At 42.5% G+C, this 15,719-nt stretch overlaps 1 protein-coding gene across 1 annotated transcript in view; it reads left to right on the forward strand.

The window, feature by feature from the left end:
- VAMP7 (vesicle associated membrane protein 7) overlaps nt 1-15,719 on the forward strand; it is a 35,730-nt gene that overhangs the window by 5,700 nt on the left and 14,311 nt on the right. The window contains exons 2-5 of the mRNA XM_008159523.3: nt 5,193-5,347; nt 9,213-9,270; nt 11,750-11,887; nt 14,196-14,286. Coding sequence (XP_008157745.1) covers nt 5,202-5,347; nt 9,213-9,270; nt 11,750-11,887; nt 14,196-14,286 — 433 coding nt within the window. The 5' untranslated portion in view covers nt 5,193-5,201. The remainder of the gene's footprint in view (nt 1-5,192; nt 5,348-9,212; nt 9,271-11,749; nt 11,888-14,195; nt 14,287-15,719) is intronic.

Here is a 15,719-nt window from a genome sequence, read left to right on the forward strand (position 1 = left end):
ATGAGAGAGAATCATTGATTGGCTGCCTCCTGCACACGCACACTGGGGATCGAGCCTGCAACCTGGGCATGCGCCCTGACCAGGAATTGAACCATGACCTCCTGGTTCATAGGTCAACGCTCAGCCACTGAGCCACGCTGGCCCAGTGATAGGTGGGGTTTTTAGCAGTATAGGAGAGAGTAAGAAATTCCTATTAGTGACATGTGAGAGCAAAGTAAAGTTTGTTGCTATGTACTCAGTGTTTAGCAGTCAGGCATTTTTTTAAATTGAGGATTGCTTTTATTGACTAAAACACTGCTTCCCTGTAATTGATATCCATTGTTCTTAGTTATAATCCCAATAGCGCGCCCTGTTCCAGGTGACTGTACTTTTAGATCAACTCGAAGGCCGCTGTCACATTCCCTCTAAGTCTTCTCTTTCTCTTGTGAAAGATTTCTAGTTCCTCCGGCCATTCTGAAGTGATACAATCTCCAGGTCCCTCGCCCATACTGTTGCCCTTCCGTGCATTCTTGAAATGCTATACCCAGAACTGCACTCAGTATTCCACTGGTGTTCTCACTACCACCGAGTACAATGGCAGGAGTACTTAAAGAGATCAAGATACCCTGTTTCTGAATGTAATTTAAGGTTACATATGCTTTTGAAGCAATTACCTCATGTCGGTTCATAATGAACTTGGGGTCCACTAAGACACTGGATGTTTCTGTGTAGTTGCCAAACTCAGTTTTCTTCTTCCAGCTGCTAAGGGACTGAGCCTGCTCCTTTTCCATCTCTGTGTGTCAGGAGCCATACGATTCTTCATCTCTGTTTCTCTTTGTGTTTTTGTTCCGCTCCATGGCGTGTCTCGTTGACCCTAACCAATGACCTCCTTCCTTATAAAATTTCAGTGACTGTTTTAGAGTCATCATACTGCGCATCAGTGAACACAGCCAGGATATGACACTTGTCCTTCTTGAAGCTTTCTTTCCCTTTGGTTTCCAGGCCACCACGCTCTTCTGGCTTTTCTTTCACTTACCCAGTTGTATGTATGTATGTATGTATGTATGTATGTATGTATGTATGTATGTATTTCAGAGAGGGAGAGAGAGGTAGAAACATCAATGATGAGAGAGAATCATTGACCGGCTGCCTCCTGCATGCCCCACACTGAGGACTGAGCCCGCAGCCCGGGCATGTGCCCTGACCAGGAATCGAACTGGGACCTCCTGGTTCATGGGTTGATGCTCAACCACTGAGCAACAAGGACCAGGCCCCAGTCTTCTTTGTGGATCCCTATTCATCTACCTTTCCTTCAGCTGTTTGTTGCATCTTGGGGTTTTATCTTTGGTTTTCCCTCAATTTTGGTGTGCCTTTGCTTCTTTTTTCTACTTTGTTTTGTTTCTTTAAAAAAAAATTTTTTAGAGAGAGAGAGAGAAACATTGATTGGTGGACCCCTTCCCTCCCCCCCACCCACCCCCGCACGCGCCTCAACCTGAGATCAAACCCGCAACCTAGGTATGCGCCCTAATTGGGAATCCAACTGCCACCTTTTGGTGTATGGGACGACGCTCAACCAGCTGAGCCGCACCGGCCAGGGCTGTTTTGTTTCTTGCATGCAATGTGTCTTCAGCAAATAAATCATGTTGAAAATGGCAGGTCTGGATCAGCTCATCTAGGGATAAGAGTGCAGAACCAATCCCCATGGAAATTCAACATTTAGAGGTAAACTAGAGGAGGAGGACTAGCAAGATGACAGGAGAGCCAGGCATATAGGAGAATTTCAAGAAAGAGGGCTTAGTCCACGGTGCTGACTGTTCTGGGAGGTCAAGTGAGGTGAGAATAGAGAAGTTACCACCACATTTTGCAACAGAGAGGCAGTTGGTGATCTTAGCAAGCACGGTTTTATGGAGTGTTGAGGACAAAAGCCAGAATATAGTAAGATGGAGAGTTAAAAGGAGGTAGAGAAGCAGAGAGAGTATGTAGATTATGATTTTTAAAAATGGAGTAATATTTGGAGAATGTTACAGGGTCAGTTGAGGTTTTTCTTTTTTACTTTTTTCCCCCAGAAACACTCCTTTAATTCTTATTTATTTATTTTCCTGTTGTTGTTAATCCTCCTGAGGATATTTTTCCAGTGATTTTTAGAAGAATGGAAGGGACTGGGAGAGATACAGAAAGAGAGATATCGATGTGAGAGAGACATATCTGTTGGTTGCCTCCTGCATGCACCCCGACCAGGGATAGAGGTTGAGCCTGCCAGAGAGGTATGTGCCCTTGACCCGAATTGAACTCGGGACCCCTCAGTCCACGGGCCGGCGCTCTATCCACTGAGCCAAATGGGCTAGGGCCAGTTGAGTTTTTTAGAATTGAGGGATATAACATGAAAAGTGATTTAGAAATTATAACTTGCTCCCTATTGTAAGGAGAAATCCAAAAAGAAGATGACTGAGGACATAACTCTGGGGAACACCCTCATTTGGAGAGTGGAATGAGAAGAGTTAAGTTCAAGAGACAGATGAGCACCTCTGTCTGTGTGCTATCCTTCGGGGCTAGGATTCCAAGAAGGAATCGGGGTCGGTCTCTTGACGTCAAGCACTTTATATCTGTTGCTGTGTTTCACAAAATTTGGCTGTATGAATCACCTGCATCCAGGCAGGCTGGTATTAGATACATATCCGAGGCCCCGCAGCAGTCCTACTGAATCAGAATTGCAGGGGATACTGCCAAGAGTGTGAAATTTTAACAAGTGACGCTTCCCCTGCCACCTAAGATGACTCATGCACTGCAGTGTGAGAAGCACTGGCTTATGGGATGAAACTGAACATAACAAACAGCATTAGGTTGAAGAGTTAGTTGAAGACTGGGAAGGCATTTTTTGGCATCCCTTTTTATAAGTTTATAATATTAGATAAGACAAACTGGGCTGTTACAGAGGAAAGCAATGCTACAGATACATAAATGTGAGAAAAATCATCTTAAACACCTGCTGCATTGTTTTCGAAATGCTTTGTTTCTGAAGGATAATTTAAAGGAGCACTCCTCTCCTATGGAAGGTTGCTTGCTTTCGCTTCGTTTTTATTATGGGTAATGAATGCCTTTCTAGTAGAGGCAGTATACATAGGGGGTAAGATTGTGGCTTTTAGAGCCATACTGCCTGGATTTAAATCCCAACTCTATCACTTCCCAGCTCTGTAATTTTGGGCAAATTATATAAGTCCTCTATAGTTCAGTTTCTTCATTTTAATGTAAGTTTCATAATAGTGCATCATTTCATTGATGTGAGGGCCAAATGAGCTAATATTGGTAAAATGCTTAAAATGGTGCCTAGCACATAGTAAGCCCCTAATAAATGTGGGCTATTATTTTTTTATTGTCTGAAGTTTTACAATATGGGCTATTATTATTGTTAATAGGTATCTTTAGGAATCTAGACTCTAACTTCTGTTGAACTATTTCCCAAGGATACATTTTCAGGATGGTATTATTGCATTAAAGGATGAAGAAGTCTTTATGTCCCTTTGATATCTATGGTCATCACTTTTTAAAGGGTGATATGAATTTGTGCTGGATAATTTACAAATGCAACCTATCCATAAATGTAAGGTATATGTGTTGTATCATGTATACATCACCTTGTATATACACATACATATATATATACTGTGTGTGTGTGTGTGTGTGTATGTATTATTTGGTATCCGATCCTATATAATAAAAGGCTAATATGCAAATCAACCAAACGGTGGAACAACTGGTCGCTATGACACCCACTGACCACCAGGGGACAGACGCTCAATGCAGGAGCTGCCCCCTGGTGGTCAGTGTGCTCCCACAGGGGGAGCACCACTCAGCCAGAAGCCAGGCTCATGGCTGGTGAGCACAGCGCTAAGGATGTCCAACTGACGGCTTAGGCCCGCTCCCCTAAGCTGTCAGTTGGACATCCCCCGAGGGCTCCTGGACTGCGAGAGGGCACAAGCCAGGCTGAGGGACCCCCCAATGCATGAATCTCCTGCACCAGGCCTCTAGTGTCTATATATGTATGCATATCAGCATGGTTTAGGTCAGGCGTCCTCAAACTACGGCCCGCAGGCCACATGCGGGTGTTTTTGCCGTTTTGTTTTTTTACTTCAAAATAAGATATGTGCAGTGTGCATAGGAATTTGTTCATAGTTTTTTTTTTAACTATAGTCCGGCCCTCCAACGGTCTGAGGGACAGTGAACTGGCCCCCTGTTTAAAAAGTTTGAGGACCCCTGGTTTAGGTTGTAAGCTTTTACAAGATGGTGATCCTTTTTAAATATATTTTTATTGATTTCAGAGAGGAAGGAGGAGAGAGAGAAACATCAGTGATTAAAAAGAATCATTGATCGGCTGCCTCCTGCACACCCCCTACTAGGGATTCAGCCCACAACCCAGGCATGTGCCCTGACCAGGAATCAAACCATGACCTCCTGGTTCATAGGTCGACGCTCTTGTTAAGCCTGTAATTAAGTCTGTTATATTTAATGTTATAGTGTCTTGGTCAATACTGTCTCCAGGAAGATGTTGATAAATGATACTGAGTTACTTTTGAAAGATCATATCAAAGAAACTAGAGGCCTGGTGCATGAAATTCTGCATGGGGGGCGGGGTCCCTCAGCCCAGCCTGCACCCTCTCCAATCCGGGACCCCTTAGGGGATGTCTGACTGCCAGTTTAGGCACGATCCCTCTCGCAGTCCAGGACCACTGGCTCCTAACCACTCACCTGCCTGCCTGCCTAATACCCCTAACTGCTCCCCTGCCTGCCTGATCACCTCTAACCACCTCTGCCTGCCTGCCTGGTCACCCCTAACGGCCCTCCCCTGCTGGCCTGTTCGCCCCCAACATGCATATGGCTGGGGTCCCTCAGCCTGGCCTGTGCCCTCTCGCAGTCCGGGAGCCCTTGGGGGATGTCCTCGGGGGAGCGAGCCTAAATGAGCAGTCAGACATCCTTAGCTCTGCTACACCACTGCTGTGCTTGCCGGCCATGAGCCCAGCTCTTAGCTTCTGGCTGAGCGGCACTCCCCCTATGGGAGCGCACTGACCACCAGGGGGCAGCTCCTACATTGAGCGTCCACCCCCTGGTGATCAGTGTGCGTCATAGCAACTGGTTGTTCCACCGTTTGGTCAATTTGCATATTGGCCTTTTATTATATAGGATATTCTAAGTTTTGTGTCTTTTTTTCCCTTTGATAGATTAAAGCCATGGCCATTCTTTTTGCTGTTGTGGCCAGAGGAACCACCATTCTTGCCAAACATGCTTGGTGTGGAGGAAACTTCCTGGAGGTGACGGAGCAGATTCTGGCTAAGATACCTTCTGAAAATAACAAACTAACATACTCACATGGCAGGTGAGTTCTGCTCAGCCTGGGTAAAGGGTGAAAGAAGTGAATTCTGTTATTATAATCAGGACAGCATAAAACTAGGAAAGAAACTGCTTAGTAGATAATTTGAATAAGCTGACAGACCCGTAACCTTTACCAGCTTAGAACATGTCAATTTCTATTAATTATAAATTTAACTTATAATTATTTTATTCTATCATTTGAAGTGATTTAATATTTTAAAGAAAGAAAAGGAAATGTGAGATGTAAAAATGACCTTGTTATAGAGCTCTAAGCTATGTGAAACTTGATACAGATAAAATATATATTTCTTTTTAAAAATATATTTTTATTGATTTCTGAGAGGAAGGGAGAGGGAGTGAGAGATAGAAACATCAATGATGAGAGAGAATCATTGATTGGCTGCCTCCTGCACGGCCCCCACTGGGGATTGAACCCGCAACCCGGGCATGTGCCCTGACTGGGAATGGAACATTGACCTCCTGGTTCATAGGTTGATGCTCAAACACTGACTCACACTGGCCAGGCTGTCTTCTTTTTTTTTTTATTGTTGACAGTATTACAGCTGTCCCTCATTCCTACCCTTTGCCCCTGCAGCCAGCTTCTTCTAGAAACCCCTGAACTCCAAGCCGGGCCAGGTGCCCCCCCCCCTTTTTTTATTGATTTCAGAGAGAGAAAGAGAAACATCAGTGATGAGAGAGAATCATTGTTCGACTGCCTCCTGCACACCCCCTACTGGGGATCGAGCCGCAACCCAGGCATGTTCCCTTGACCCATATTGAACCCGGGACCCTTCAGTCCACAGGCCAATGCTCTATCCACTGAGCCAAACCAGCTACGGCCAGGTCCCCCTTTTTGTGTGTCTCCGTAGAATCCTGGATTTATTCATATTGTAACACTCACTGTATTATAATTACAATCTTTATCTTTTGTCTCTGTCCCCTTGATAGCAGGGACCATCCCTCATCTCCTTTTGTTCTCTTTGCACCAAGTTACTCCCAAGGGTGATTTAGGAGAAATACATTTTGTAGGGAAAAGGCTGACTTCCATTTTGGACATGAGTTTAAGTAGTCTATGGGACATCCGGTTGGATATGTCTACTAGACAGTAGCATATGCAGACCTAGAACTCAGGAGATAGGTCAGATTTAGGAGTAGTCATCACAATTGTGGTAGCCGAAAACAAACATCAACAACAAAACATGAGAGTGGGTGCTGCCCTTTAGGGAGCATGTATGAGGAAAGCAGGGGCTGAGGATGCTAGAAGACATCACTAGAAAACGAAAGAGACAACCACATAAACTAGGCCAGCCTGCTGTCAAGAAAATCTAGTGGAGAGAAAGCACTTTCCAGAAAAAGGAAGTGGTCACCACTAGCAAATGTTTCAGAGAGCGCCACTGGATACAGCAATGTGGAAGTCATCGGTGGAGTTGATGTGAACAGTTTCAGAGCAGTGGAGGAAGGCATTTTGCCTGAGTTCCCATGCCTCTGGGTAATTCATATGAAGCCTCTATGTGACCATTAATAATATAACTCAAGCCCGGCCGGCGTGGCTCAGTGGTTTGAGCATTGACCTAGGAACCAGGTCAGAGGTTGATTTCCGGTCAGGGCCCAGGCCCAGGTTGTGGGCTCAATTCCCAGTGTGAGCGTACAGGAGGCAGCTGATCAATGATTCTCTCTGATCATTGATGTTTCTCTCTCTCTCTCCATTCCTCTCTGAAATCAATAAAAATATGTTTTAAACAATATAATGCAACAGATACTTCTGTATATCCACTTGCCCAAGGTCGAAATCCAGGTGGCAAAGCTGAATTATCCTTGTGTCTCACCTCCGATAGCCAATCACCAGATTCTGTTCTGTTTCTTCTTTGTCCCTTCTTCTGCCTATAGTACTTTAGCTTATCTCCTTCTGTCTGGTCCTCCTTTCAATCAGTTCTCCACACTCTAGGCCAGTGATTCTCAACCTTTCTAATGCCGCGACCCTTTAATACAGTTCCTCATGTTGTGGTGACCCCCAACCATAAAATTATTTTCGTTGCTACTTCATAACTGTAATTTTGCTACTGTTATGAATCGTAATGTAAATATCTGTGTTTTCCGATGGTCTTAGGCGACCCTGCTAGCGGTTCTCAACCTGTGGGTCGCGACCCACAGGTTGAGAACTGCTGCTGTAGAGCCTAAGACCGTGGTCGGCAAACTGCGGCTCGCGAGCCACATGCGGCTCTTTGGCCCCTTGAGTGTGGCTCTTCCACAAAATACCATGGCCTGGGCGAGTCTATTTTGAAGAAGTGGCATTAGAAGAAGTTTAAGTTTAAAAAATTTGGCTCTCAAAAGAAATTTCAATTGTTGTACTGTTGATATTTGGCTCTGTTGACTAATGAGTTTGCTGACCACTGGCCTAAGACCATCGGAAAACACAGATACTTACATTACGATTCATTAACAGCCAAATTACAGTTAGGAAGTAGCAACGAAAATGATTTTATGGTTGGGGGTCACCACAACATGAGGAACTGTATTAAAGGGTCGCGGCATTAAAAAGATTGAGAACCACTGCTCTAGGCAAAGCATCCTTTTAAAAAAATGTTTTTGTTGATTTTAGAGATAGGCGAAGGGAGAAGGAGAGAGGGATAGAAACATGGATGAGAAAAAGAACATCAATGAGCTGCCTCCTGCACGCCCCCTACTGGGGATCCAGGAGGATGCTCCACCAACTGAGCCACACTGGTCAGGGCCAAAACATCCTTTTATACTGCAAATCTAATCACACTCTCCCCTTGTTCACTGTTCTTAGGATAATGCATAGTGAGGCTTTAAAGTCTTGTATAACCTGGTATTTGCTTCCTTCTCCAGCCTCATCTGTACAGTCAAATTTATTTTTTCCTTACATTCTATACTCCAGTCATATGAACAAATTTTACTTTCCTAAACCCATTATACGCTCCAGGCCCTTAATGCTTGTTGGCCTCTCACTCGGGAACACTTCGCTCGCTCTTCACCTCGCCATCTCTTACTTATTCCAGGATGTCCTTCCTGTTACCCTGAGCCAAACTCAGTTACCTCCTCTATGTCCCCAGAGTACCATCTCCTGCATTTAACCCCTCCTCCTACCTTAACCATGCCGCTCTGTCATTCCCTTCAGTGATCTCTGTGGAGGCAGGGACTGATGAGTTGACTCATCACCCAGCCCAGCAACTGACTTCAAAGCAGATACCAAGCAAATGTTATCATTGAGTATTTGGGAGAAGAAAGTGCTTTGAGATCTTAGGAGAAGGCAAGAAAGACCATATTGCTCATCGGGGGTTAACCTTAATCACGTGTCCCTCCTAAGATGTCCTCTCTTGTCCAGGCCTTAAGAGTCCAGTTATGCTTGTGCAGCTATAGTTTTAATGGGTAAATGTGCACACTGTTGTGCTATGTAGTTAGAGTAGAGACATTCTATTTTTTAAATATATTTTTATTGATTTCAGAGAGGAAGGGAGAGGGAGAAAGAGAAACATCAGTGATGAGAGAGAATCATTGATCGGCTGCCTCCTACACTCCCCACACTGGGGATGTAGCTGCAACCAGGGCATGTGCCCTCACCAGGAATCGAATCATGACCTCCTGGAAAATAGGTCGATGCTCAACCATTGAGCCACACTGGCCAGGCGAGTAGAGACATTCTTTTAATTTCTTATTTGTTCCTATCAGTTTGACTGGAGAGAAACAGGTATGCATAGGGGAGGGGAAAAGAGAGAATAGACAGTATTTGTAAACAATATGGTCACATTAGCAGTACGATTTTGCTTATACATAGAAAAAGACAAAAGAGAAAGAGATATTACTTATAACCACATAACCACATAACTTTTATATCTTTTATCCTACAGTTATTTGTTTCATTACATCTGCCAAGACAGGATTGTATACCTTTGTATTACTGATGATGTAAGTAACTTAAGGACATACTGCTATTTAATTATATGTATTGTTAATAGAGTCATTTTTTAGTTCTTAATTATCTATATCTGTGGTGGCTAAAGGTGACATGGATATAACTGTCCATAGCTGGAAATTTTTTTCTATACTTTACATTAATCGTATAGAGCAGCAGATGACAAGCAGAGTTGATATCTGGTTATATGCAAATCAGCTTGGTTCTGGTAGGGTTTTAGCTTAATTTCTTGCAACTTCTACATTTATCTTATTGTGTAGTGAGAATTGGTGTTCATAATTATAACTCTTTGGTATCAAATAGTCTCAAAATGTACCTGAAATAGTAAATTAAATTATTTCATCCCTCCAATTAATAGTTAGTGTGGTGTTTTTTTAATGTATGTGAACTTTGGGAAAATCACAGTGTACTATGATCAGCTGTAGTTCACATTGGCAGGTTCTTTTTGAGTATTTGTAAATTCTGGACTCAAAATGCTAAATAACTTAATGTTGTCAAGGCCCTTTCTCTCTGACTTAGTGTCCTTTCCTCCCTAGACACAGTCCCCGCCCGCCCGCCCCCCTTATGTCTGCGTGTAGCCACACGCTTACTTATTTGTGTCCAGCGGATGGGGACTAGGTTTCCTCCGGTCTCTTATTGTAGGAATGAGGAAACTTTTCCCAAAGCACACTCTCCCCTCCCCCTGCTTTCAAAGCAGACTTCCTTTCATGCCGCATTGGCTAGGACTAGGCTACATACTTATTTCTAAATTCATCACTGCCCAGAGGCATGGAATCGCCATGCGTGTTAGCTTTTATTGTCACAGACCCCTCTGACATTCATGGGCCCCACCCAGAGTGTTTTAAAATATGAAATAAAGTACATGACTAGAAACTAAATCAAGAATATTGAAAGACAATGTTCACAGGTTTTAAGGTATGTGCTTCTTTATGAATTCATGAACAAGATTTAGCCATGGGTCTAACAACTAATAATAATTTTATTATAACAATATTTCGAGATGTTTATAACTGATAGTATATGAAAAAAAAAAGATTTCTATTTGTGGTAGAGTCACAGGTACCATCTAATGATGCTACTCTGGCTTGTTCCCTGCATTCAAAATTGAAATATAAGTTAAAGATGGGTGAAAATAACAGTGTAGTTTTTTTTTTTCTATCTTAAGTACATAGGCCCCTTGAATTGGGACTGCTGACCCCAGTTTAAAAACACTTGGCTTAGATTAATCATCTGGTGAAGTGGTGATAGGTGTCAATCACAGTGGTCACCACAGTGATTTTTTTTAGCTTTCAATAATTTATTTGGGTTTAATCAGAAAACATTTAATTAACATGTTTAATACTAGTATCATCAGAAAAGAATTAACAGAATTTCAGTCCCATCTCTTCTACCTGTGCATGAATTTTATTTATAACAAATAATCAGTCTTGATTTGATTCTTTTTTTTCAATTTTTTTTATTGATTAAGGTATTACATATGTGTCCATATCCCCCCTTTGCCCCCCCCACCCCACTCCCATACATGCCCTCACCTCCCAGTGTCTTGCATCCATTGGTTATGCTTATATGCATGCATACAAGTCCTTCGGTTGATCTCTTACCTCTCCCCCCTCCCCAGCCTTCCCACTGTAATTTGACAGTCTGTTCAAGAAAAATACCACATGATCTCACTCATTTATGGATAATAACATTATAACCTGATGAACAAAAAGATAGGTACAGAGGCAGAGAAGCATCGAACAGACTGTCAAAATTACCACAGTGATTTTTATCCCTGGTCTCACAGTACTTTTTAAAATTATTTTGAAAAATCCAACTGTATCAAAAATGACGGATGTGAAAGGACTTGGAATAGATGAGAAATATCACTAAATTTCTCAGAGCTGAGTCTTACATTTATTGAACTATAATTGTGTGTGTGTGTGTGTGTGTGTGTGTGTGTGTGTGTGTGTGTGTGTGTGTAAGTCTTTATATAATATATAAATACTTTTTGACTAGTTGGGACTAGACAGGAGGACATCATTTGATCTTTTCAAAATGTATCACCACTATTAGAAAAAAAATCAGTTCAAAGTTTATCTTGGTAGTGTTATCTTTGTTATGAATGACTGTACTGTTATTATGGCTTTATTAAACACCTTGAGCTGGGCCATCTAAAAGATCCTGTGAAAGATATGGAGGAAGTAAACCCCAATTCCTGCTCTCAAGAAGCTCACCCAGTTCCTGTTATCTTCAGTTGGCAGTAATCAAACATGTTTGGAGTGGACTCTCGGCTCATTCATTTACCAGTTATCTGACCTTTGGCTAGTTAGTTACCTTTCCCGAGACTTTGTTTCCTTATCTGTAAAATGAGGTCAGTGTTAGTTCTTCCTCATGGAATCATTGCTCAGTAAATGTTAGCTGTTCTTATGGTCGTTAATCATCTATGTCATCTTTTGTTTACTTTTGAACTCTGTGTTGGTCTCTCTTCAGGATTTTGAACGTTCCCGGGCCTTTAATTTTCTGAATGAGATAAAGAAGAGGTTCCAGACTACCTATGGTTCAAGAGCGCAGACAGCACTGCCTTATGCCATGAATAGTGAGTTCTCAAGTGTCTTGGCTGCACAGCTGGTAAGCTCTTGCTCAGGATATAGTATTTTCTTCATATCTTGATTACCTCAAAGCACCATGAATATAGAGGACCCTGACCTGCAGTACAGTTTTCTGATTATCTATAATAATAAAAGCCTAAGCAATCATTGCAACTGAACGGACGACCAAACAGGCTGCGTGGGGTGACCAGGCCGGCAGGGGGATTAGTGAGGGACGACCAAATGACTGAGCAGAAGGCTGCGTGGGGCGACCAGGCTGGCGGGGGTGCAGTTTGAGGTAACCAGGCCAGCAGCAGGGGCAGTAAGGGGCAACCAGGCTGGCGGGGGGGAGGGGCAGTTGGGGGCGACCAAGCCGGCAGGGGGGGGCAGTAAGGGGTGACCAGGTTGGCAGGGGGGCAGTTGGGGGCGACCAAGCCGGCAGGGGGGCAGTAAGGGGCAACCAGGCTGGCAGCGGGAGGGGGGGCAGTTAGGGGCAACCAGGCCGGAGGGGGTGGGAGGGGACAGTTAGGGGCGATCAGGCAGGCAGGCAGGTGAGCAGTTAGGAGCCAGTGGTCCTGGATTGTGAGAGGGATGTCCGATTGCCGTTTTAGGCCCCATCCTGGCAGTTGGACATCCCCCGAAGGGTCCTGGATTGGAGTGGGTACAGGCTGGGCTGAGGGGACCCCCCCTGCCCCACCGCCCTGTGCACAAATTTTGTGTACCGGGCCTCTAGTGTTATTATATGCCACCATAATATAATTTCTCTCCCAAAAAGGGGTCATTTTAATAGTTGGTGATATTCTCTGTTAATAATGGTCAGAGTATCTCAGGACTGGGAAGGACATTAAAGGTCATTTACTTAAACTACACGTAATGCATAAATCCAGTCAACATGCCAAATGGCCTCTCAGCCTATCCAGTGACCTTCTACCATCCCATGAGACAAATTTAATTTTTTGAACAGCTCAGAGCAGTCCTTTGAAAGTCTGTTTATCTGTAGGCATGCCTAATTATGGGCTCAGTGAAGTTTTACATATGTGTACACCTGTGAAATAGCACCCTTTTCAGATAGAAAACATCTCCATGACTTTAAAAGTTCCCTCCCGTCCCTTTGCAGTCCGTCCTCTCCCTCACTCTGCCTCAGGCAACACTGCTCTATTTTCTTTCACTATAGTTTTGTCTTTTCTAGACTTTACTATACATGGAACCATATATTATGTACTCTTTTTCTTGTTTTGCTCAATGTGAGGCTTTTTAAAATGTGTTTTTGTTGATTTCATAGAAGGAAGGGAGAGGAAGAGAATCAATTGATTTGTTTTATACTTCCCACTAGGAAACATTCATATATGTGAAACTATGTAAAATGTCACCAACAAAAAACATACCAATGCACAGTCAAAAGTAAACAAAGCTGGCAGCGCACTTTCAACTTAGGCGGTTGTCATTAGCTCCGGTTCTGTGTGTGACCCTCTGAATAGTTACCTGTAAATGGCTATAATAATGATAGCATCTTAATCATAGAGTTTTTTAGTGAATTAAATAATACCCCCTATTTTAAGCATTTAGCACAGTTAAATGACTGGAATATTAAATGTTAAGCACTCAATAATTGTAAGCTATGGATAATAATTTCAAAATATATACTGTTATCAGTATCTTATATTTCTAGCTCCTATAAAAAGCCAATCAAAATAGGATGCATACCTTGATCCCAACAGTATAAGAACAGATGCCTAGAAGCTGGGCCATCTCCTATCTCATCATACCCAAGTAGTGGGGAACAATTTAGTGTACCCTTTCCCTGTCCTGTCCCCCTTGCCTCAACTACAGTCTTCTGTTCTTCTTTCTTCCTAGTCTGAACCCCCTACTTTCTGTTCCAAGAGTCTCAGATATATATTTGATATGTTATAATACATTGAGCTTTACTTCATTTAAAATAAGGAGGCATTTTTATACTATAACACATATTTCATTTGGTAGCATTTTTATGTTTATACTGGAGGCCTGGTGCATGAATTCGTGCATGGGTGGGGTCCAGCCAGCCTGCCCCGATTGGGGGGGGGGGCCTTTGGGGGCGGGTCCAGGGGGCCACAAGCAGTTGGCTGGCTGGCCCCGCCCCCTGGTGGAACTCCCAGTTGAACTCCTGGTCAAGGGGACAATTTGCATATTAGCCTTTTATTATATAGGATTTTTCCTAGGTCTGGTAACAATGTTTAAATAAAGTGACATGTTTTTTGTATCAACAGACATGTAATTTTATAGTACTTCTCATTGTCATTTCTCTTCTTTTTGTTTTCCTATTATAAATAATGTCTGGGTACTGTAAATTCAATATTATTTTCTTATAGAAGCATCATTCTGAAAACAAGGGCCTAGACAAAGTGATGGAGACCCAAGCCCAAGTGGATGAGCTGAAAGGAATCATGGTCAGAAACATAGGTATGTTTCATGACACAGTCCACGTGAATGTGGACAAAAATGATAATAGGTTACTTGATTGGGGTCAAATAATTCTAGAGAGACTGACACCAAACTTCCTTATTCTTACTACTGGAAGCTAATTGTCAGCTGAGATACGAGATTACTTACCTATGATACTGTCTACTGTTTGAATGGTTTCTTTTTAGTAGTTATGATTGTTCTATATTCTGAATTTATTAGTTTACTTAGCAAGACTAATTTCCTAGACCCTCACAACAGTTCAGGGATTTAGCATAATTTAATCAGTTTTGGCTGGAGATACCCAGATAGCTGATATTATCAGTAGATACTTTAAAGTATAACTATTTAACCTCCTTAGAAGGTTTGTAGCTCTTTTTTAAAAAAAAAAATATTTTTTTATTGATTTCAGAGAGGAAGGGAGAGGGAGAGGGAGAGAGAGAGGAACATCGATGATGAGAGCAAATCATTGATTGTCTGCCTCCTGCATGCCCCCCACAGGGGATTTAGCCCCAAACCCGGGCATGTGCCCTGACCGGGAATCGAACCGTCACCTCCTGGTTCATAGGTCGACGCTCAACCACTGAGCCATGCTGGCTGGGCAAGAAAAGACATTAAAAAAAATGTATTCTTGGTCTCACCATCCTAAGATTTCTTTCCATTTTCCTTCCTTTAAATTTTTATCCACATGTATACTTAGTTGTAATCATAGTTTATATTCCATTTCATGGAGGCAGTATAATATAGTGATCAAGATTTGGAGTCATGCATGCCTGATTTCACGTCCTACTTGCTGTTAGTCCTTGATCAGTCCTTTAACCTCTCTGAGCTTTATTTACTAATCTGCAAAAAGAAGATAATAGAACCTAAGGATACCAGGGAAAAAAAGAGGTTATGTATGTAAGTCACTTTGTACAGTGCCGGGCACATAGCAAGAGCTGAATGACTGTTGGCTATTGTTTGTCTACTTTATGTTCATACAGTATTTCATTGAGTTATATCATAGGTTATCAGTCCTGTCTTTATTTTTTACACTTTGGTTCTGTAAGTCAGTGCTGTGCTCCCTTCATTGAGAACGTCTCACTGTGAAAATCTCAATGGGACCGAACAGTTCGCTTAGAGACTTAAAGCAGTTAGCAGACACTCTTAGGTAGCACGGATTTAGATGTTTGTGTTATAATAACGGTTCTATTAGAAATGGTTTTGTGGCTATTATGATTTTCTTAAGCTTAATTCCCAGGAATGGGATTAATAATCAAAGGCAGAAACATTTTTTGCGGTTCTGGATGTGTATGTCTCTTGGGTATTTGAAGTGATGTCCTTTTATTGATTTTAGGTTTTAATTATATGTCTAGATGCAGTCTAGAGAACCTTTTGAAAAAATAGCTTCCTCTTGTTCCTCTTTTTTTTTTTTGTCAATGAATATATTTATT

Source organism: Eptesicus fuscus, chromosome 1 (assembly GCF_027574615.1).
Source record: "Eptesicus fuscus isolate TK198812 chromosome 1, DD_ASM_mEF_20220401, whole genome shotgun sequence".
Taxonomy (NCBI): Eukaryota; Metazoa; Chordata; class Mammalia; order Chiroptera; family Vespertilionidae; genus Eptesicus; species Eptesicus fuscus.